This window comes from Nicotiana attenuata, unplaced genomic scaffold (genome assembly GCF_001879085.1).
Source record: "Nicotiana attenuata strain UT unplaced genomic scaffold, NIATTr2, whole genome shotgun sequence".
Classification (NCBI taxonomy): domain Eukaryota; kingdom Viridiplantae; phylum Streptophyta; class Magnoliopsida; order Solanales; family Solanaceae; genus Nicotiana; species Nicotiana attenuata.
This window is the reverse complement of record NW_017674611.1, coordinates 28,156-41,902: the sequence shown is the minus strand read 5'-3', so window position 1 is coordinate 41,902 and position 13,747 is coordinate 28,156. Positions and strand designations below refer to the sequence as shown.

General features: G+C 36.8%; 1 protein-coding gene across 2 annotated transcripts; it reads left to right on the top strand.

Annotated features, from left to right (window-relative positions):
* The first annotated feature begins 691 nt into the window (after positions 1 to 691).
* LOC109219000 lies at positions 692 to 13,137 on the top strand. Of its 2 annotated transcripts, XM_019383400.1 has the most exons (14): positions 692 to 953; positions 1,031 to 1,644; positions 2,169 to 2,329; positions 3,243 to 3,303; positions 3,754 to 3,819; positions 3,932 to 4,017; positions 4,932 to 4,995; positions 9,633 to 9,845; positions 10,573 to 10,638; positions 10,941 to 11,020; positions 11,102 to 11,225; positions 11,529 to 11,587; positions 11,694 to 11,749; positions 12,309 to 13,137. In XM_019383400.1, the coding sequence occupies exons 1-11, from the start codon at positions 812 to 814 to the stop codon at positions 11,214 to 11,216; spliced, it is 1,668 nt and encodes a 555-aa protein (XP_019238945.1). In that variant the 5' UTR covers positions 692 to 811; the 3' UTR covers positions 11,217 to 11,225; positions 11,529 to 11,587; positions 11,694 to 11,749; positions 12,309 to 13,137. The 2 variants fall into 2 exon arrangements, with proteins under 2 accessions (XP_019238945.1, XP_019238946.1); XM_019383401.1 differs by lacking the exon at positions 11,694 to 11,749.
* The last annotated feature ends 610 nt before the right edge of the window (positions 13,138 to 13,747 follow it).

The following is a 13,747-nucleotide window of genomic DNA, read 5'->3' as shown; positions in this document are numbered from 1 at the left end:
TAAACCTACTCTAAAAGATAAGGGACGGTTTATGTCATTTCCTATGATATGCTTAATTTTCTAGTTTCTACTGATGTATCTAAAATGGTATTTTCAGCAAGGACAAGGAACATAGAAAATAATTTACTTTCGGGTGAGTTTTTACTTTAACGGGCAGGGTTAGGTGTATGAGTGATTTTTTATATTTTGTTTGAGTTTTAATTATTTTATGTGGTCTAAAAATATAAAAAGTCCATGTGGACTGCCACATCAACTTTTTTCACCGTATATATTAAAAATATAAATATATTTTCTCAAATACTTCAAAAACACAAAATATGTTAATTTTGTATAGATTGACCATAACATAATGTGTTAATTGAGCTAAATCGGAGTACCATCAACATGCAAAATAACTTCCGTTTTCGAATAAAAATAATTAATTGTAGCCTTTATATATACTTATTAAAATTAATGACAATATAAGAATTTGAAACTTACAGGTAGAACCTAATAATATTTATATATATTTAATAAATTTCTATTTCTATAGAGTTGTTGGATCTCTAAATTTTTGACACTGGGATATCTAAATTTTTGAAAAAAATAGATATTGTTACAAAATCTACTAAAATAATACTTTTATGGAAATTGAAATTTCAACTTTTCTTAATTAATTTCTTCTTTTTTGTTTCTCCTCGCGAAGGGGAGCAGGGTGAAGTCATTTTACTTCCAATTTCCCTGTCGTCTGTGAAGAACACTGCTTACACTTTACTAGTCTTCTGCTCCCTGAAGAAACTCTCATTACATTCTCAACTTGAGTACAGCAAAAATGGTGAAAAAGCCATGGAAAATAATCCCACGGCCACTCCTGGAAACCGTCCTCAACAACCACGCTCAACACCACCGAGTTCCTCAGCCCCTTATTCTTCACGGCCCTCGTGGCGTCGGCAAAACCACTCTAATCCTCGAGCGTAAGCATCATCAATTTACACAAACATGAATTACTCATCGTTTTTTTTCTGTGTGTTTATACAATTGTGTTTTACAGGTCTTATGGGTAAATGGAACAGTGGCCCTCATGTAACAGGCTACGTGGACTTTGCTGAATCCGTAAAAGATCATCACCCAATTCACGGTCAATCATTTCCCTGGGCTTCTTGGTCCAGTTGCCCACCTCCTTTACTGCCCTCTCTTACAACTCAACTCGAATGTTGCCTCGAATCGATGGCCCAAAAGGGCATTAAGCTTGGAACTATAAGCTCTCACCAGATTTTCACTGTTTTGAGTAAATGGCATGGACTTAATACAGCCCTTAAACAGATCCTAAATGGTAGTGTTTCTAACTCCAGGAAGGCTGTTTCTATTAGGAATAGTTCGGTGTTGAATTTATGGGAAAGGGCAGTGTTTGCGTCAAGTGTTCGATTAAATGCCCAAGAGAGCTCTGGGTTGAGTTTGGAGGAAGAGACGTATTATAAGGAAGCAATGGCGGCTTTGAATTTGGCTAAAGAGGTTATAAGTGTGCAGCAAAAGTGGAGAGCTAATGCGATCAAGCATTTGAATCAGTCTGGTGGATTTTCGAGGTCTTTGGCCAATTCAGCCACGGATTGGCCCTGTTTGTTATTAGAACTCCTTTCATCTGCCGCTGAAATAGATTATTTTCAGGTAATCCAAATGAAGTTGGCAGTGGCAGAGCCCAGGATTTCATGTAAGGGGATTCAAGAAAATTCTAGAACTTCAGACCTATGATTTAAACCTGTGACCTAAAGCAATTTCTGAATGGCCTTTGCCATTACACTAGAACATTTCCTTGTATCAAGGGGATTCAACATCTATATATAACCAAAAAAATTAACTTTTTTCTCTATTTGCACAGTATAATTTTGCGGCGACGGGTATTCAATTGAACCCCTTGTTTGAACCTAGTTCCGCCCTTGGAAGTTGGATCTTAGTTTTTCATGAAATTTTCAGGAGCTAAATTGGATTCATGAAAAAAGCTGCTAAGAGAAGTAGTAGTAGGGAGCTAAAAGTGATATGTGTCTAGTAAGCATGTTCTTTACCCTGTGATCTCACAGTAAAAAGTCTCTGAAACATGACCTGGAGTTAATGGTCTTCATTTTGACTTAGCTTGTGTCTTTTGCTTTATATAATATTGATGTTTTCTTTTTTGGACATGTCAAAATGAGTAGCCGAAGCTGGTGATAAACAATATTGAAGTCCTTAAGAATGCAATACTGAAAGATGATTCTACTGTCTGTGGGTCCATGTATCACGATAGTCTGATATGGAGAATGATAGCCTTGGGTGCAAATGAGAGATGTCTCCCAGTTATTCTTGTAACATCTGATAGGTAATGCAACTTAACCTTTTATTTTAGCCTAGGACCTGCATTTATCATGCATCTCAATGGACCTAGTTGTCAAACTTCCTTTTTATAATGATTAGTTGCATCATGTGGTTCGAATGCATGCATTTTGCCTCAATGTTATAACGAGAATCCCACATAATTCGTACAAAATTACATTTGGTATGCTGTCTCTCTTAGTTCAGAAATTACAAGTTAGTACTCACACAATACTGATAAAAAGAAGTGCAGCACTCCAACTTCCTTTCCTTTTCCTTACTCAATAAAAGGAATGCTGAAAAAGTGATAGTATGTTGTTTGTGGTTGAATGTGCACGTAGTGTAGAGTAGTGTTGGGCATGGGGTAGTCTGTTTGAGGTGCTACTTATCCTCGTTGGCACATACCATGTATGTTTGAACCTGGAAGCATCCTTCATATGTTTTATGAATTAGGAAGCTAAACTATAAGGCAGTTTTTCATTCAGTAGGTTCTAAGAGAATGATTTACATCCCTGCATTTGCATGACATACATCCCTTGAATGGAAAAGGTGAATTTTGTGTAAGCTTCAGAGGTCTAAAAGATAGGATGGATTGGTGGCAAAACTTCATTGTAGCATCATTAATGAAACTTAACGCATAAACCGTAGCATAAGAGGATTCATAACTATATTTTGTCTGACAAATTGATGCCCGTGTAGGACACATCAATAACAGCCCGTTTTCTTTTTTAAGTAACAGCATGTAATAACACTTGTGATATAATTATCTTGCCTTTGCAGAATAAAGCTACACTAGCTATCTCACCAGCCTTACAGTAGTTATTTTCAAATTTGTGACTGTTATATGCTCTGAGGAACTATCTTTAATTTCCTTTTAATTCAATTTAGAGATTCAACACTTAACAAGAAAATTATTGCAGCTACTACTCATATCGTGCCTATATGGATTTTGGATTTCCGGACATTTTCATCTCACGTGAGGTAAGCACATCAGAATTATTCAAACTTGCTACTCCATCTCTCAGTGAGTGCGAATCTTTTGCCTATAGCTTATCATGAAAACAAAAGGATTTAAACCTTTTGTGCACTTGTTTCAATATTATGCTTTTGTAAATTGCAAATTTGTTAAGGTGCACTTTATCCAGCTTGAACCTTTATTTCCTGCCTTGTCTTGATGGAATCTATAAATATAAAAGGATTTTCTCAATTGTGTGCTTCTTGCATGATTTTCTTTGCTTTACCTCTTCATATTCCTTATTAAATGACAGGTTTCTTTGTTGAAGTGATGCCTGAGTCATCTTTCTCTGAAGTAGTTAAATTTACTCTTCAACTTAATTTGTGTATGCATGGTTTCTGTTTGTCTTACAGGTCTAGCTAAAACTAGCTTATTTTATGTGAACTATGGTACATCTCACTTTATTAGAAATGCAGACATTTGGGTGGACTCCTGCAGAAGCTAAAATGCATATGGTTGACGACTATTTTAGTCAGTCAGAGGTATGACCTTCTTTACACCAGATAAATACAATCATAAGAATATGCTTTTTAGCTTAAGTTATGTCATCAAGATGATTTCTTGTTGGGTATATTGATCATACTTATTCTGCAGTGGAATGTGATTGTTGAGGTGCTAGGGCCGAATCCGAGACATCTATTTGAGGTTTATGCACTCAAGCTAAGTAATTACTACCAGAAGTGAGTACTTATAGATGCTTGTTCATGTATTATAATTGATCTGCAACAATAGGGTCTTGCAGTTGTCATGTAATCTGAAATCCAGTCAATAAATTAAGCTGCTTATCTTGTTGCTTTTCTTATAAGGACATAGAATTCCGTTATGCACTCTACAGTCCACAGTGAAGGGGAATGTGGTTGACCAGTTTCATAGGTATATTAGCATAAACCATTTTTTCTAGGAGAAGCTAAGAGCACTGGTCATTTTTGTGATAATATGTTGTCATATGCCTTCCCACTTGTAGGACTATACCGGGTATATTGTTGTTGTTGTATGTTGTCATATGCCTAAGGACAGATATATGAACTTCCAAAACAGCTTCTTATGGCATGTGATCTGCTGCAATTTACCTATTACTTTGACCTTTGGGAAAGAAAAAGAAGGGGGTTTTGGGGGGAAGTAGACTATCATTGTCATATAACATTTAATCTTTACATCGCATGTTTTTCCAGAGGAAAGCAAGTGCTCTCTTTATCTTTAATTTCCGGTGTGATCTCTAAACCAGTCATCATATCTTGGTGGGGCTACATAGTACTTTTTCTTTGAATTGGTTTCCAAGGCTTTGGTCTAGTGGTAAGAGTGCAGCTTGTGATGTGTGGATTATGCACACGTCATGAGTTTGAACCATAGCGCAGACAAAAGCCTAGTATTTAAGTAGAGAAGAGTAGAGGAGCGGACTCATTACCCACCGAGTTTCGAACCGTGCACCACGAGCCTTAGGGGTTTCTCAGATATTAAAAAAAGAGTTCGATATGTCAACAATTCTCATTTTCTGTTAACATATGTGGTATTCTACGATAAACAGTTTTCTGCTTGAGCCATATACTAAATGATTATCTCAACCTAAGTCACTCTCATATTTATTTGAATCTAGGGTCATGAGTGAGAAGAGCAGTAAATTTGAGGATATCGTGGATGCATACTTGGCATATCTTCAAGTAAGTTCCAGAATAAGTTACAATTTCCATTACATTTGGTTTTAACTTGTTTCAGTGGTGGAGGTTTTATCTTATAAATTATACAAGCTGAAGTTTGTGAGGCAGATAAATTTAAATCAGAACACCAAAGTAAAACCAAATCTCGATTTTTTTCTTTTTGATAAAGTAATAATTTTATTGAAATATTTGGATACAAAAACACCCGTATACAAGAAGTATATCAAAAAGTAGAAAAACCTACAAAAAGATATGGTTACTACAAAAGATACCCAATCTTCTATACCAAAAGGATCCTTATGGGTGCACCAAAAGGAAACAAGGGATAAAAGGCTATTTCTTAATTGAACAAAGTTCATTTCTTTTAAAAGCTCTCCTATTTCTTTCTCTCCTTATAACTCACATAAGCGCAAATGGAGCAACATTCCAACCCCTGCGTCTTCTCATCCACCTACTGCAATTCCAACTGAACATGAGCTCTTCATGGGGCCTGGCATCACCAATTCATTCCGAACCAACACAAAATTTTCCACTATAACCTCGAGGCTACTCAACAATGAAGGAGGAGATGGTCAACGTCTTCACCCAAGCCTTTACATATAAAGCACCAACTGATGTAAGTAACCTTCCACTTTCTCAGATTTTCGGCTGTTAGTATCACCCCACTTGTAGCTAGCCAGGTGAAGAAGCACAACTTTCTCGGAACCTTAGGTATCCAAATTGATCTATGTGGAAGTGCAGCCACCTCCCTAGCCAGAAGCTTCTCATAAAATGATTTAACAGAAAATACCCCGTTGTTTCCCGCCCCCACCTCCGTACGTCGTGGTTATCCTATAGCACTCGTTGTTTGTGAAGCAACTCAACTAGGTTTTGAAATATTGTTACTTCCCCATCCCAAAAGTTCCTTGTAAACCTCAAATCCCAAAAAAATTCTCCATCTTGTATCTTTCTGACTAGTTGGACTGTCATCTCCTTTCGGTTCTGAAAATGTTTGGGAATGCAAGTCACAAGGTATTGTCCCACTTGTGCCCTCAAAATTTACCCTCCTTTCACCCCCTACCCTGAAAGACAAAATCGAATCCTCCCATCCTTTCAGGATATTCCTCCACAATCTGCATCCATAAGCATAGTAATATTTTTTAGTCCTCCAAGCCCTTTCAAGACCCCGTACTTTTCCGCTATCACCTTTCTCCACAAAGCATGTTCCTCTCTCCGAAATCTACACAATCGTTGGCCTTATTGAAAAGCCTCTAATTTTTAACACCAAGCTCACCCCAGCATTTGGGAGACGTAACAATCTCCCACTGCACCAAGTTACAGTCTCCCACTGCACCAAGTGAAACTTCATTGCTCCATCTGTTGAATCCCGTAGAAAGTTCCTTTGGAAGTCTTTCCAACTGATCAGAGCCTGAAACAAAGACATGAAATATGTGGGAATGCTCAGCAATGTGCTCTTAAGAAGCACTTAGTTTCCTCCTTTGGAACAATATATTTTCTACCAACCTGAAGGCCTTTCAACTCTTTAAACTTTCGGATTCTATGCAGCTTGATCTTTATTTGAAGCACCTAGTGGCAAACCAAGGTAGGAAGTGGGGAGAGCCCCAACTTTGCAATTCAAAACCTGAGTTAGAGTCTCAATATCCTCCACTTCTTCAACTGGTATGATCTCGCACTACTCAGATTGATCTTAAGGCCCGACACCGCCTGAAACCATGTTAACTCACGTCCTGAGTATTCCAACTGAGTCTTATTAGCATCACAAAATACCAAGTGTTGTCCGCGAACAATAAATGCTAAGTCTGCACGATAACATGTCACCAAATGCTGCATTGATACGTCTAAGATATTCGTCCGTCACTGCTCTATCCATCATCCTACTCAAAGCCTCCATAAGTAAAATGAAAAGCATAGGAGATGACGAGTCACCCTGTCTCAAGCCTCTCGATCTGCCTCACAAGAATCGACTATCTCACTGTAAAAATGCAGAATTTGATCCACATTCTCCACTTGACTCCGAAGCCCATTTGCAACATAATAAGATCCAGAAACTCACAGTTCACATGGTCATAGGGCTTCTCAAGATCAATTTGCACAAAGAATCTGATACTCCTTGCTTTCTTCTAGAATCTACCACTTCATTTGCAACAATGTTGCATTCAGTATATGTCTACCTTCCGTACAAGCATTTTGCGAAGTAGACATAATCTTGTTCTAAACCTTCTTAAGTTTATTGGAAAGCACCTTAGATATAATCTTATAGATGATGCCCACTAGATTAATAGGTGTGTAATCCCTGGTGCTCATTGCATCCTTCCATTTTGGAATAATGACAATCAAAGATGCATTGAGGTTTTTTCGAATTCTCCTCTCTCCTGAAACTCGTGAATGGTTCCAGCACCCCGCCTTTGAATCTCGGAATTATCTTAAACCTATTGGTTTTGATCAGGATGCGCCTTTTGAGTTCATTTTAGAAAGCAAAGGCATGCTTCAGTTTCTCTTGCTTATAGCTGTGGGCAGGGACGGAGCTACAATAGTGAGTGTGGGCGAACCCAGTAACTTTTCTCCGGACCCTGTATTTGCATTGAAAAATTTACTGAATGCATATAAATATACAACAGCTAACCCAGTAGGAAAAAGGTTCTGGGTTCAGTGGTAAGGGTCCTGGATTTGGAGGCAATCCACGCGTGTTCGATTCTCCCGAGAAGCATCGCAACTTTATTTCTTTTTAACAACGTTTCCTTTTCTTTTTTGGAAAAAAAAAACCACAAACTTGTTACTAAGACAAAGAAAAAGACAAAAGCTCCAAAACAGCCCCAACTGTCCCTTCACTTATTGGAGAGGGTTATTCTCCAAGTTAAAATCAAAAGAAAAGTGAGTGAAAGAGTTACTGTTTTAGAATGCTGTTGTCATTGTTTAAAATCAAAAGTCCCAACCGGTCATGTTTTTCTTCAAGGTCCATCCATGCTATTCCATCTTCTTTTCTTCTTTTATTTGTTTGCCTTTCTTTTATCTTTTGATTTTTAAGTAAATGTTACTTTGATTTTAAATTTTTAATTCCAAAAGTTGAATCTTTCATTTTGGCTTTTTATATTTGTATTGTGGTGCTTCCCCTAAAATTTTAGACCCACCTCTTAATTTTTTCTCAGCGTATGATATTAAAAAATTCATTTATTATAGCAATAATTATTTAGGCCAGAAAAGGATGTGGCTGTTAAGCCGGTGAGGGAACTTTGCGTCATCCGGTAACCTTCTTCATATATAAGCAGAAAGTAAAAAGGAAAGCAAATAGCTTTTCCATGTATCTAGTATTCATTATGCAATGAACTTTTAAAACAAATATTCACAAGATATAGAGACTTGTTTATTGGTTTAAGTTTGATTATTATCTTTGGCTACTGCAATGGTAGAAAACTTTTACTTCAATGAAGTTTTGTGTTGGTGATAACTTTTTGAATGATTGTTTAGTTTGTTATACAGAGAATAACATATTTGAAACTAAAAAATGTACATAATGATGCAATCATTTACTGTTTTCAAAACATGACGAGTCGCCAAGTGCAATTATAACGATATTGTTTAGATTCATATATTGTGTTAAGTGGTTGTTACTTTTTAAATATGTATTAAATATTGGTACTCGTTTCTTAGTATTATAATTTTTGTATATTAGCTTGAGCGCGGTCCTGTCTTAAATTCAGAACCCATACACTTAAAATCCTGGCTCCATCTCTGACTGTAGGTGCGTCGTACTTTGTAACTGTTTGAGCTTGCACATGAGTCACTATGCAAGTCTTATTTTGTTTTCCATATTGTATTCATGTACAAGGTCAAAAGTTAGCTTTCATGCAAGCTATTGAGTCTCTACTTTTTGGACCTACGGTAATAATAAGCTTGTTGGCACATTGCTGTTAGTATCCTCTCCCATTACATAGTATACGCAACTCTACAACTAGGAATAGGCAAAATACCTGCGAAGAGAATTGATATGAATGAGTAAGTATATTATGTCAAGAAATTTGGTTGATCTTCTCTTATCTCTGCCAAGTCAAATGTTTTCTTTTTCATATGGTTAAATGCCCAAGCTCTCTGCCTTCACAAGGTAGGGGTAAGGTCTGCATATACACTACTCTCCAAGACCCCACTTGTGGGATTACACTAGGTTTGTTGTTGTTGTTGTTGTATGGTTTAATGTCCAAGAGTTATATATTGCATAACCTAGAGAGACTTGTGCCTTGCATCTTGACTTGTTTGTTCCAAAATGCAATCTCATACATTATAGAGAGACTATCCTGAAGAAGAAAGTTTCACGGAGTTTTGACAATTTGCATCTGAGTAGTTGAGGAAGTTTCTCTAGTTTGGGTGCTTTATGGAAGAGCGCGTGGATTAGGACTTTTAATAGAATTAAAACAATAGACAGAAAAATAAACGCAGAAACGCTCTGGATTGGGGCTCATAACTAATTAAGAGAATAACCAAGTCATCATTAGGTGTGTAAGCACTGCAATGAAATCGAGCAGACTTCTTAAATTTGTTCAATGTTCAATTTTTCATTCTGAAAGTGCAGCATACTAGAACTGCCAAATATTTAAAATACTCAATGAAGTCCAAGCCCTCATCTGCTATTCTTATCTGTACTGTAGGTTACAGTAGTTAATCCTGCCATGGATAGAGCATTGTCACTTCTACAGAAGTTTGCTGTTGATGCACGAAGTGGAAGAATTTTGAAGGACAAGCTATGTTTTGGTGCTCCCTGGAGACACCCTCCATCTTCTAATGATCCTGTATTGTGTCGTCAGTGGGCTAAACTTCAACTTATGGACTTTGTTCAGTCTCTCGTGAAAGCAGAATTTGGGGTATCATTCATCTTGTTCTATTTTATAAGCATATAAGCAGGTGCTAGCTGTAACGGTCTAATATCATACGAGCATTGCACTAAATTATTTAATTTAAAGAGCTTCATTTCTTTCCATTTGTGCAAGTACCGTGGATCTATTATTTGCATGCTACTCTTGTTGTTTTATATTTTTCCTTGAGCCGAGGGCCTATCAGAAACAACCTCTCTACCTTCTCAAGGTAGGGGTAAGGTCTGCGTACACATTACCCTCCCAGACCCCACTTGTGGGATCACATTGTGTTTGTTGTACTCTTGTTTTATGTTTTCACTTAGAAATCATATGATGCCTCTTTGCGATGCTTACTAGTCTAACTTATCAAAACCTGTGGAAAGTATGAATTTGCATATATAACAGCAAAATATAGGAGTATGAATCATTCTCTTTGTGATGGTCCACGCGTCTCCTTATGTAATGCGTTATGTGATCAATGGCCTTACACTGGTTTTTTATTAGGTAAATTGCTGTGTAAAAGGATAAAATGGAAAACAAAAGTTGATGCCATGTATTTGTGCTTTTGTGATTGGGAAAGAAGACATTCCAAAAGTTGCCTCCTAAATTTTGTAGATAAAATATGATTACTGTTTTTAGAGTCATTAGCATCATAGATACCTACTCTTTTTTTTTTGATGAAGCAAAACATAGTTATTCGTTTTTCCTTGCTTTTTTATTTTGCTCCAATTTGCAGGTAAACTATCTAGCTGATTGTAGTCTTGAAATCTTTGATGATCCCTCTGCTATTGCATTAATAGAGGTACTATGTATAAGTCAATTCAACCTTTTCATCAGGATCTGTGCTTTTCATTTTTGTCCTGATTCTGTTTTTTTTTTCACCGTACTGGCTTTCCCCTATTAAGAACAGACTGGCCCTGCGGTTGCTATGAATATTTGCTGCACAATAATTTTGCTATAATTTGTAAAGGCACTGTTTGGCAAAAAGATGTAACAAAACCCTGTCCAATAGCTATCCAAAGGGGAAAGAAAAGATATCAAAAGAATCAAAATATTGACGCTCTGCCTATTACACTATCTAAATGCTATGATTACTCTTTTTAGGTCGGTCTGCTGTATTCACAACGGGATCCATCATTCATTCGTCCTGTTTCTCGGGGTATTCAGAGATGCCTCGTTAGATGGTAAGATTTGTACTTACATTCAGCCTGGCTTTAGAAAAACTTAGAAGCTCCCGTATGTTTACTCTTTTCATTTCAATACAGGCTTGTTCAACAGCGAATGGAACTGAACTTGAAGAATTCACTCCAGCATCTTTGGCAGCGAGTCATCCGGGGGCGCAGCTATCGCCATCTAATGTTAGAAGTAGGATACAAGTAGCTCATCAAGGTAATTGCTAATGAAACTTTTAAAAGGATTTGTTTGGTTAAGGGTCTTGTGACTATTTGTCTATGGAATAGTCTCATTCATGTTATAACTTCACTTCTCTATATTCTAGAATCACTGAGTCAATGGTGTCTGATATACATTTATGTAGTAATTCACCTGCTGACTAAGATGATGTAAGAAAGCAATGTAGAATGCTATGGCTATTTTTATTCAATTGTAAATTTAAATGTGGTCTTCAACCTTAGTTTGTTTTCCTTATGCTTTTTGTTGCTAACATACCATTTGCGACATGTGGTCTAATAGGGCTATGGTGAATTAATAACTGTTGCTCAAGCATTTTGATGGATATATCTTTATTTAAGGTTAGACTTCGATAGTTTTTGTTTTCTGGAGCGACATTCTGGTTTGAACATAACTCTTTCATCCGATGTCAAAACTAACTAAGAGCTTTTTATTGCTGTATTTCAGGTGGGTCAAGCTCATGCTTACAATGGTGAAGTTGTCCTTTCATCATAAAAAAATTTGTAAGTTAATCTTGGAAACACTCGTAAATACCCTTTCCTGCATAAGTGGTTAGTCTTCTGTTGAGAGTAGCCCTGCCACTAAATCCAAATATCCATCAAACATGTATTATTGCAAATGCCAAGGGTTAAGTTTGAAGGAAGGAAGAAGAAAGGATATTCCTGCTTTCTTTCTTCTACAAGAACTGATTAGAATTCCCAAGAAGGAAAACCATCAGTGTTCCGTTCTGACATATTGCTTAATATCCTTGTGTTAAAGCTTCTTGGCTTCCAGAGCCCTAGTGCTATAATAAAAACTACATATTGTTTCATTGACATAATGTGCTGTAAACCGGCCTTTCCCTTGGGAAATTGAGTATAATTTCCTTTTACTAATTATGGCTAGTCTTGCTTATGATTCTTTTATCAGTGACATTTTTGATATGCTTGGCGTGGTTCTAGGTATTTTAGTTTCTTCTTGGCTCGAAGTTGTGCTTCACCGTTGGTTTTTACTTACAGTTGATTTCTAGAATACCGGGATTCTCTCTCTTTTATATTCATTGAGCTAGAGTTACATGTGCAGTGCACTGTTGGTTGGAGCTGTTACATTTTCTCAGTGCAATATTGTTCGCATTCATCATCCGTGATCCTTTGACCTCGCCCCATCTTTGGTTGAATGTAGCATCTCCACTATAGATTTGGAATGGTGAAGAATACACCTAGAGACATCCAGAGCTATTGTACATTTTTGAAGTCACTCATGGGTGCTTTTCTTATTGGAGCGGGTGGTCTCCCTTCAGTACTTGAAGGCGGCCTCATTTATTTCTTTTATTTTCTCCTCTCAATTGGTATGGGAGATTCTATTATTTCATTTTTGGGTGTTGTGTGGAAAAAGGGAGAGAGAGACTGTTGCCTTGAAGATCAGCCTGCAACGAATCACTTACACGGGCATCCATGAATAATGTTCACCATTGATTTATGAAAGGCGTATATACGAAGACTCTAACAACCTTTCTCGAACCCGCGGACGCTCATTTTGTTTGGGTGCTTCCACAACTAATGGCTTAACAAATACTGTTAGGAAGGACTGCATTTATATATGTAGGGGAAGAAAGTTGAGATTTATTGTTGTAGAACATCTAATTTTCTCAATCTGCTAGGGAAAAAGCAATTTGGGAACATTGTTTTCCTTCTAATATTTCACTTAAGGGTGCTCGTTAGTTCTTTTATATATCATTGAATATATTGAGAAAGTTATAAAGTTGATAGGTAAGCTAGCCAGATGGTTTTGTAAGCACTGCATTATCCTCTCTTTTGGTCTGATATAATTCTTTCTGATTTCTCGTATGTGTAATCTGGAAGAGGATTGGAAAATCTTGGCTTTGCAGTTTGTTATGAGTATTTTTTTTGCTTCTCTGGAGCCACTGTAGTTCTAAATATCTTCACTCTTTTCTCTTTACCACTTAACATGTTTCTCCGTATGCAACTTGATTTTGGTTGAGGGATAAAATTAATATGGTTGTCCTATTGGCGTTTTGGACAGTCAATATGACAGTTGCAGAGATGGATCAAGCATACAACTATTGAAATTGTTCAGAAATTAATATTTAAGTAGTTAGAAACCACAGGATAATAGTCTTACAAGTTTCAGTTTTTCCCATTGCAAAAAAATGAACAAAAAATGTAGCTGTGTAAAGGAGCACGGGAAGGACAAATGAGAATCAAACTCTGCTGATTAAGGAGGAGAGAATGAAATGGTTATCTGTCCAAATGAGCAAAGCAGCAAAAGTTTAAAAGTATGTGGAATCCTTCCTCATAGAAATCATTCACAAAGAAACAAACACGAAAGTTAAATTGCTAGAAAATCAAGATATATATCGGATTTCCCATATGTTTCTAGTCCAGAACAATAAGTCATGAACTGATATCACTGATAATAAATGTTAACCAAAAGAAGTTCACAAGAAGTCAAATTGAATTGAAAAAAAGAAAAAAGAAAGAAAAAAGAAGAAAGGAAACACT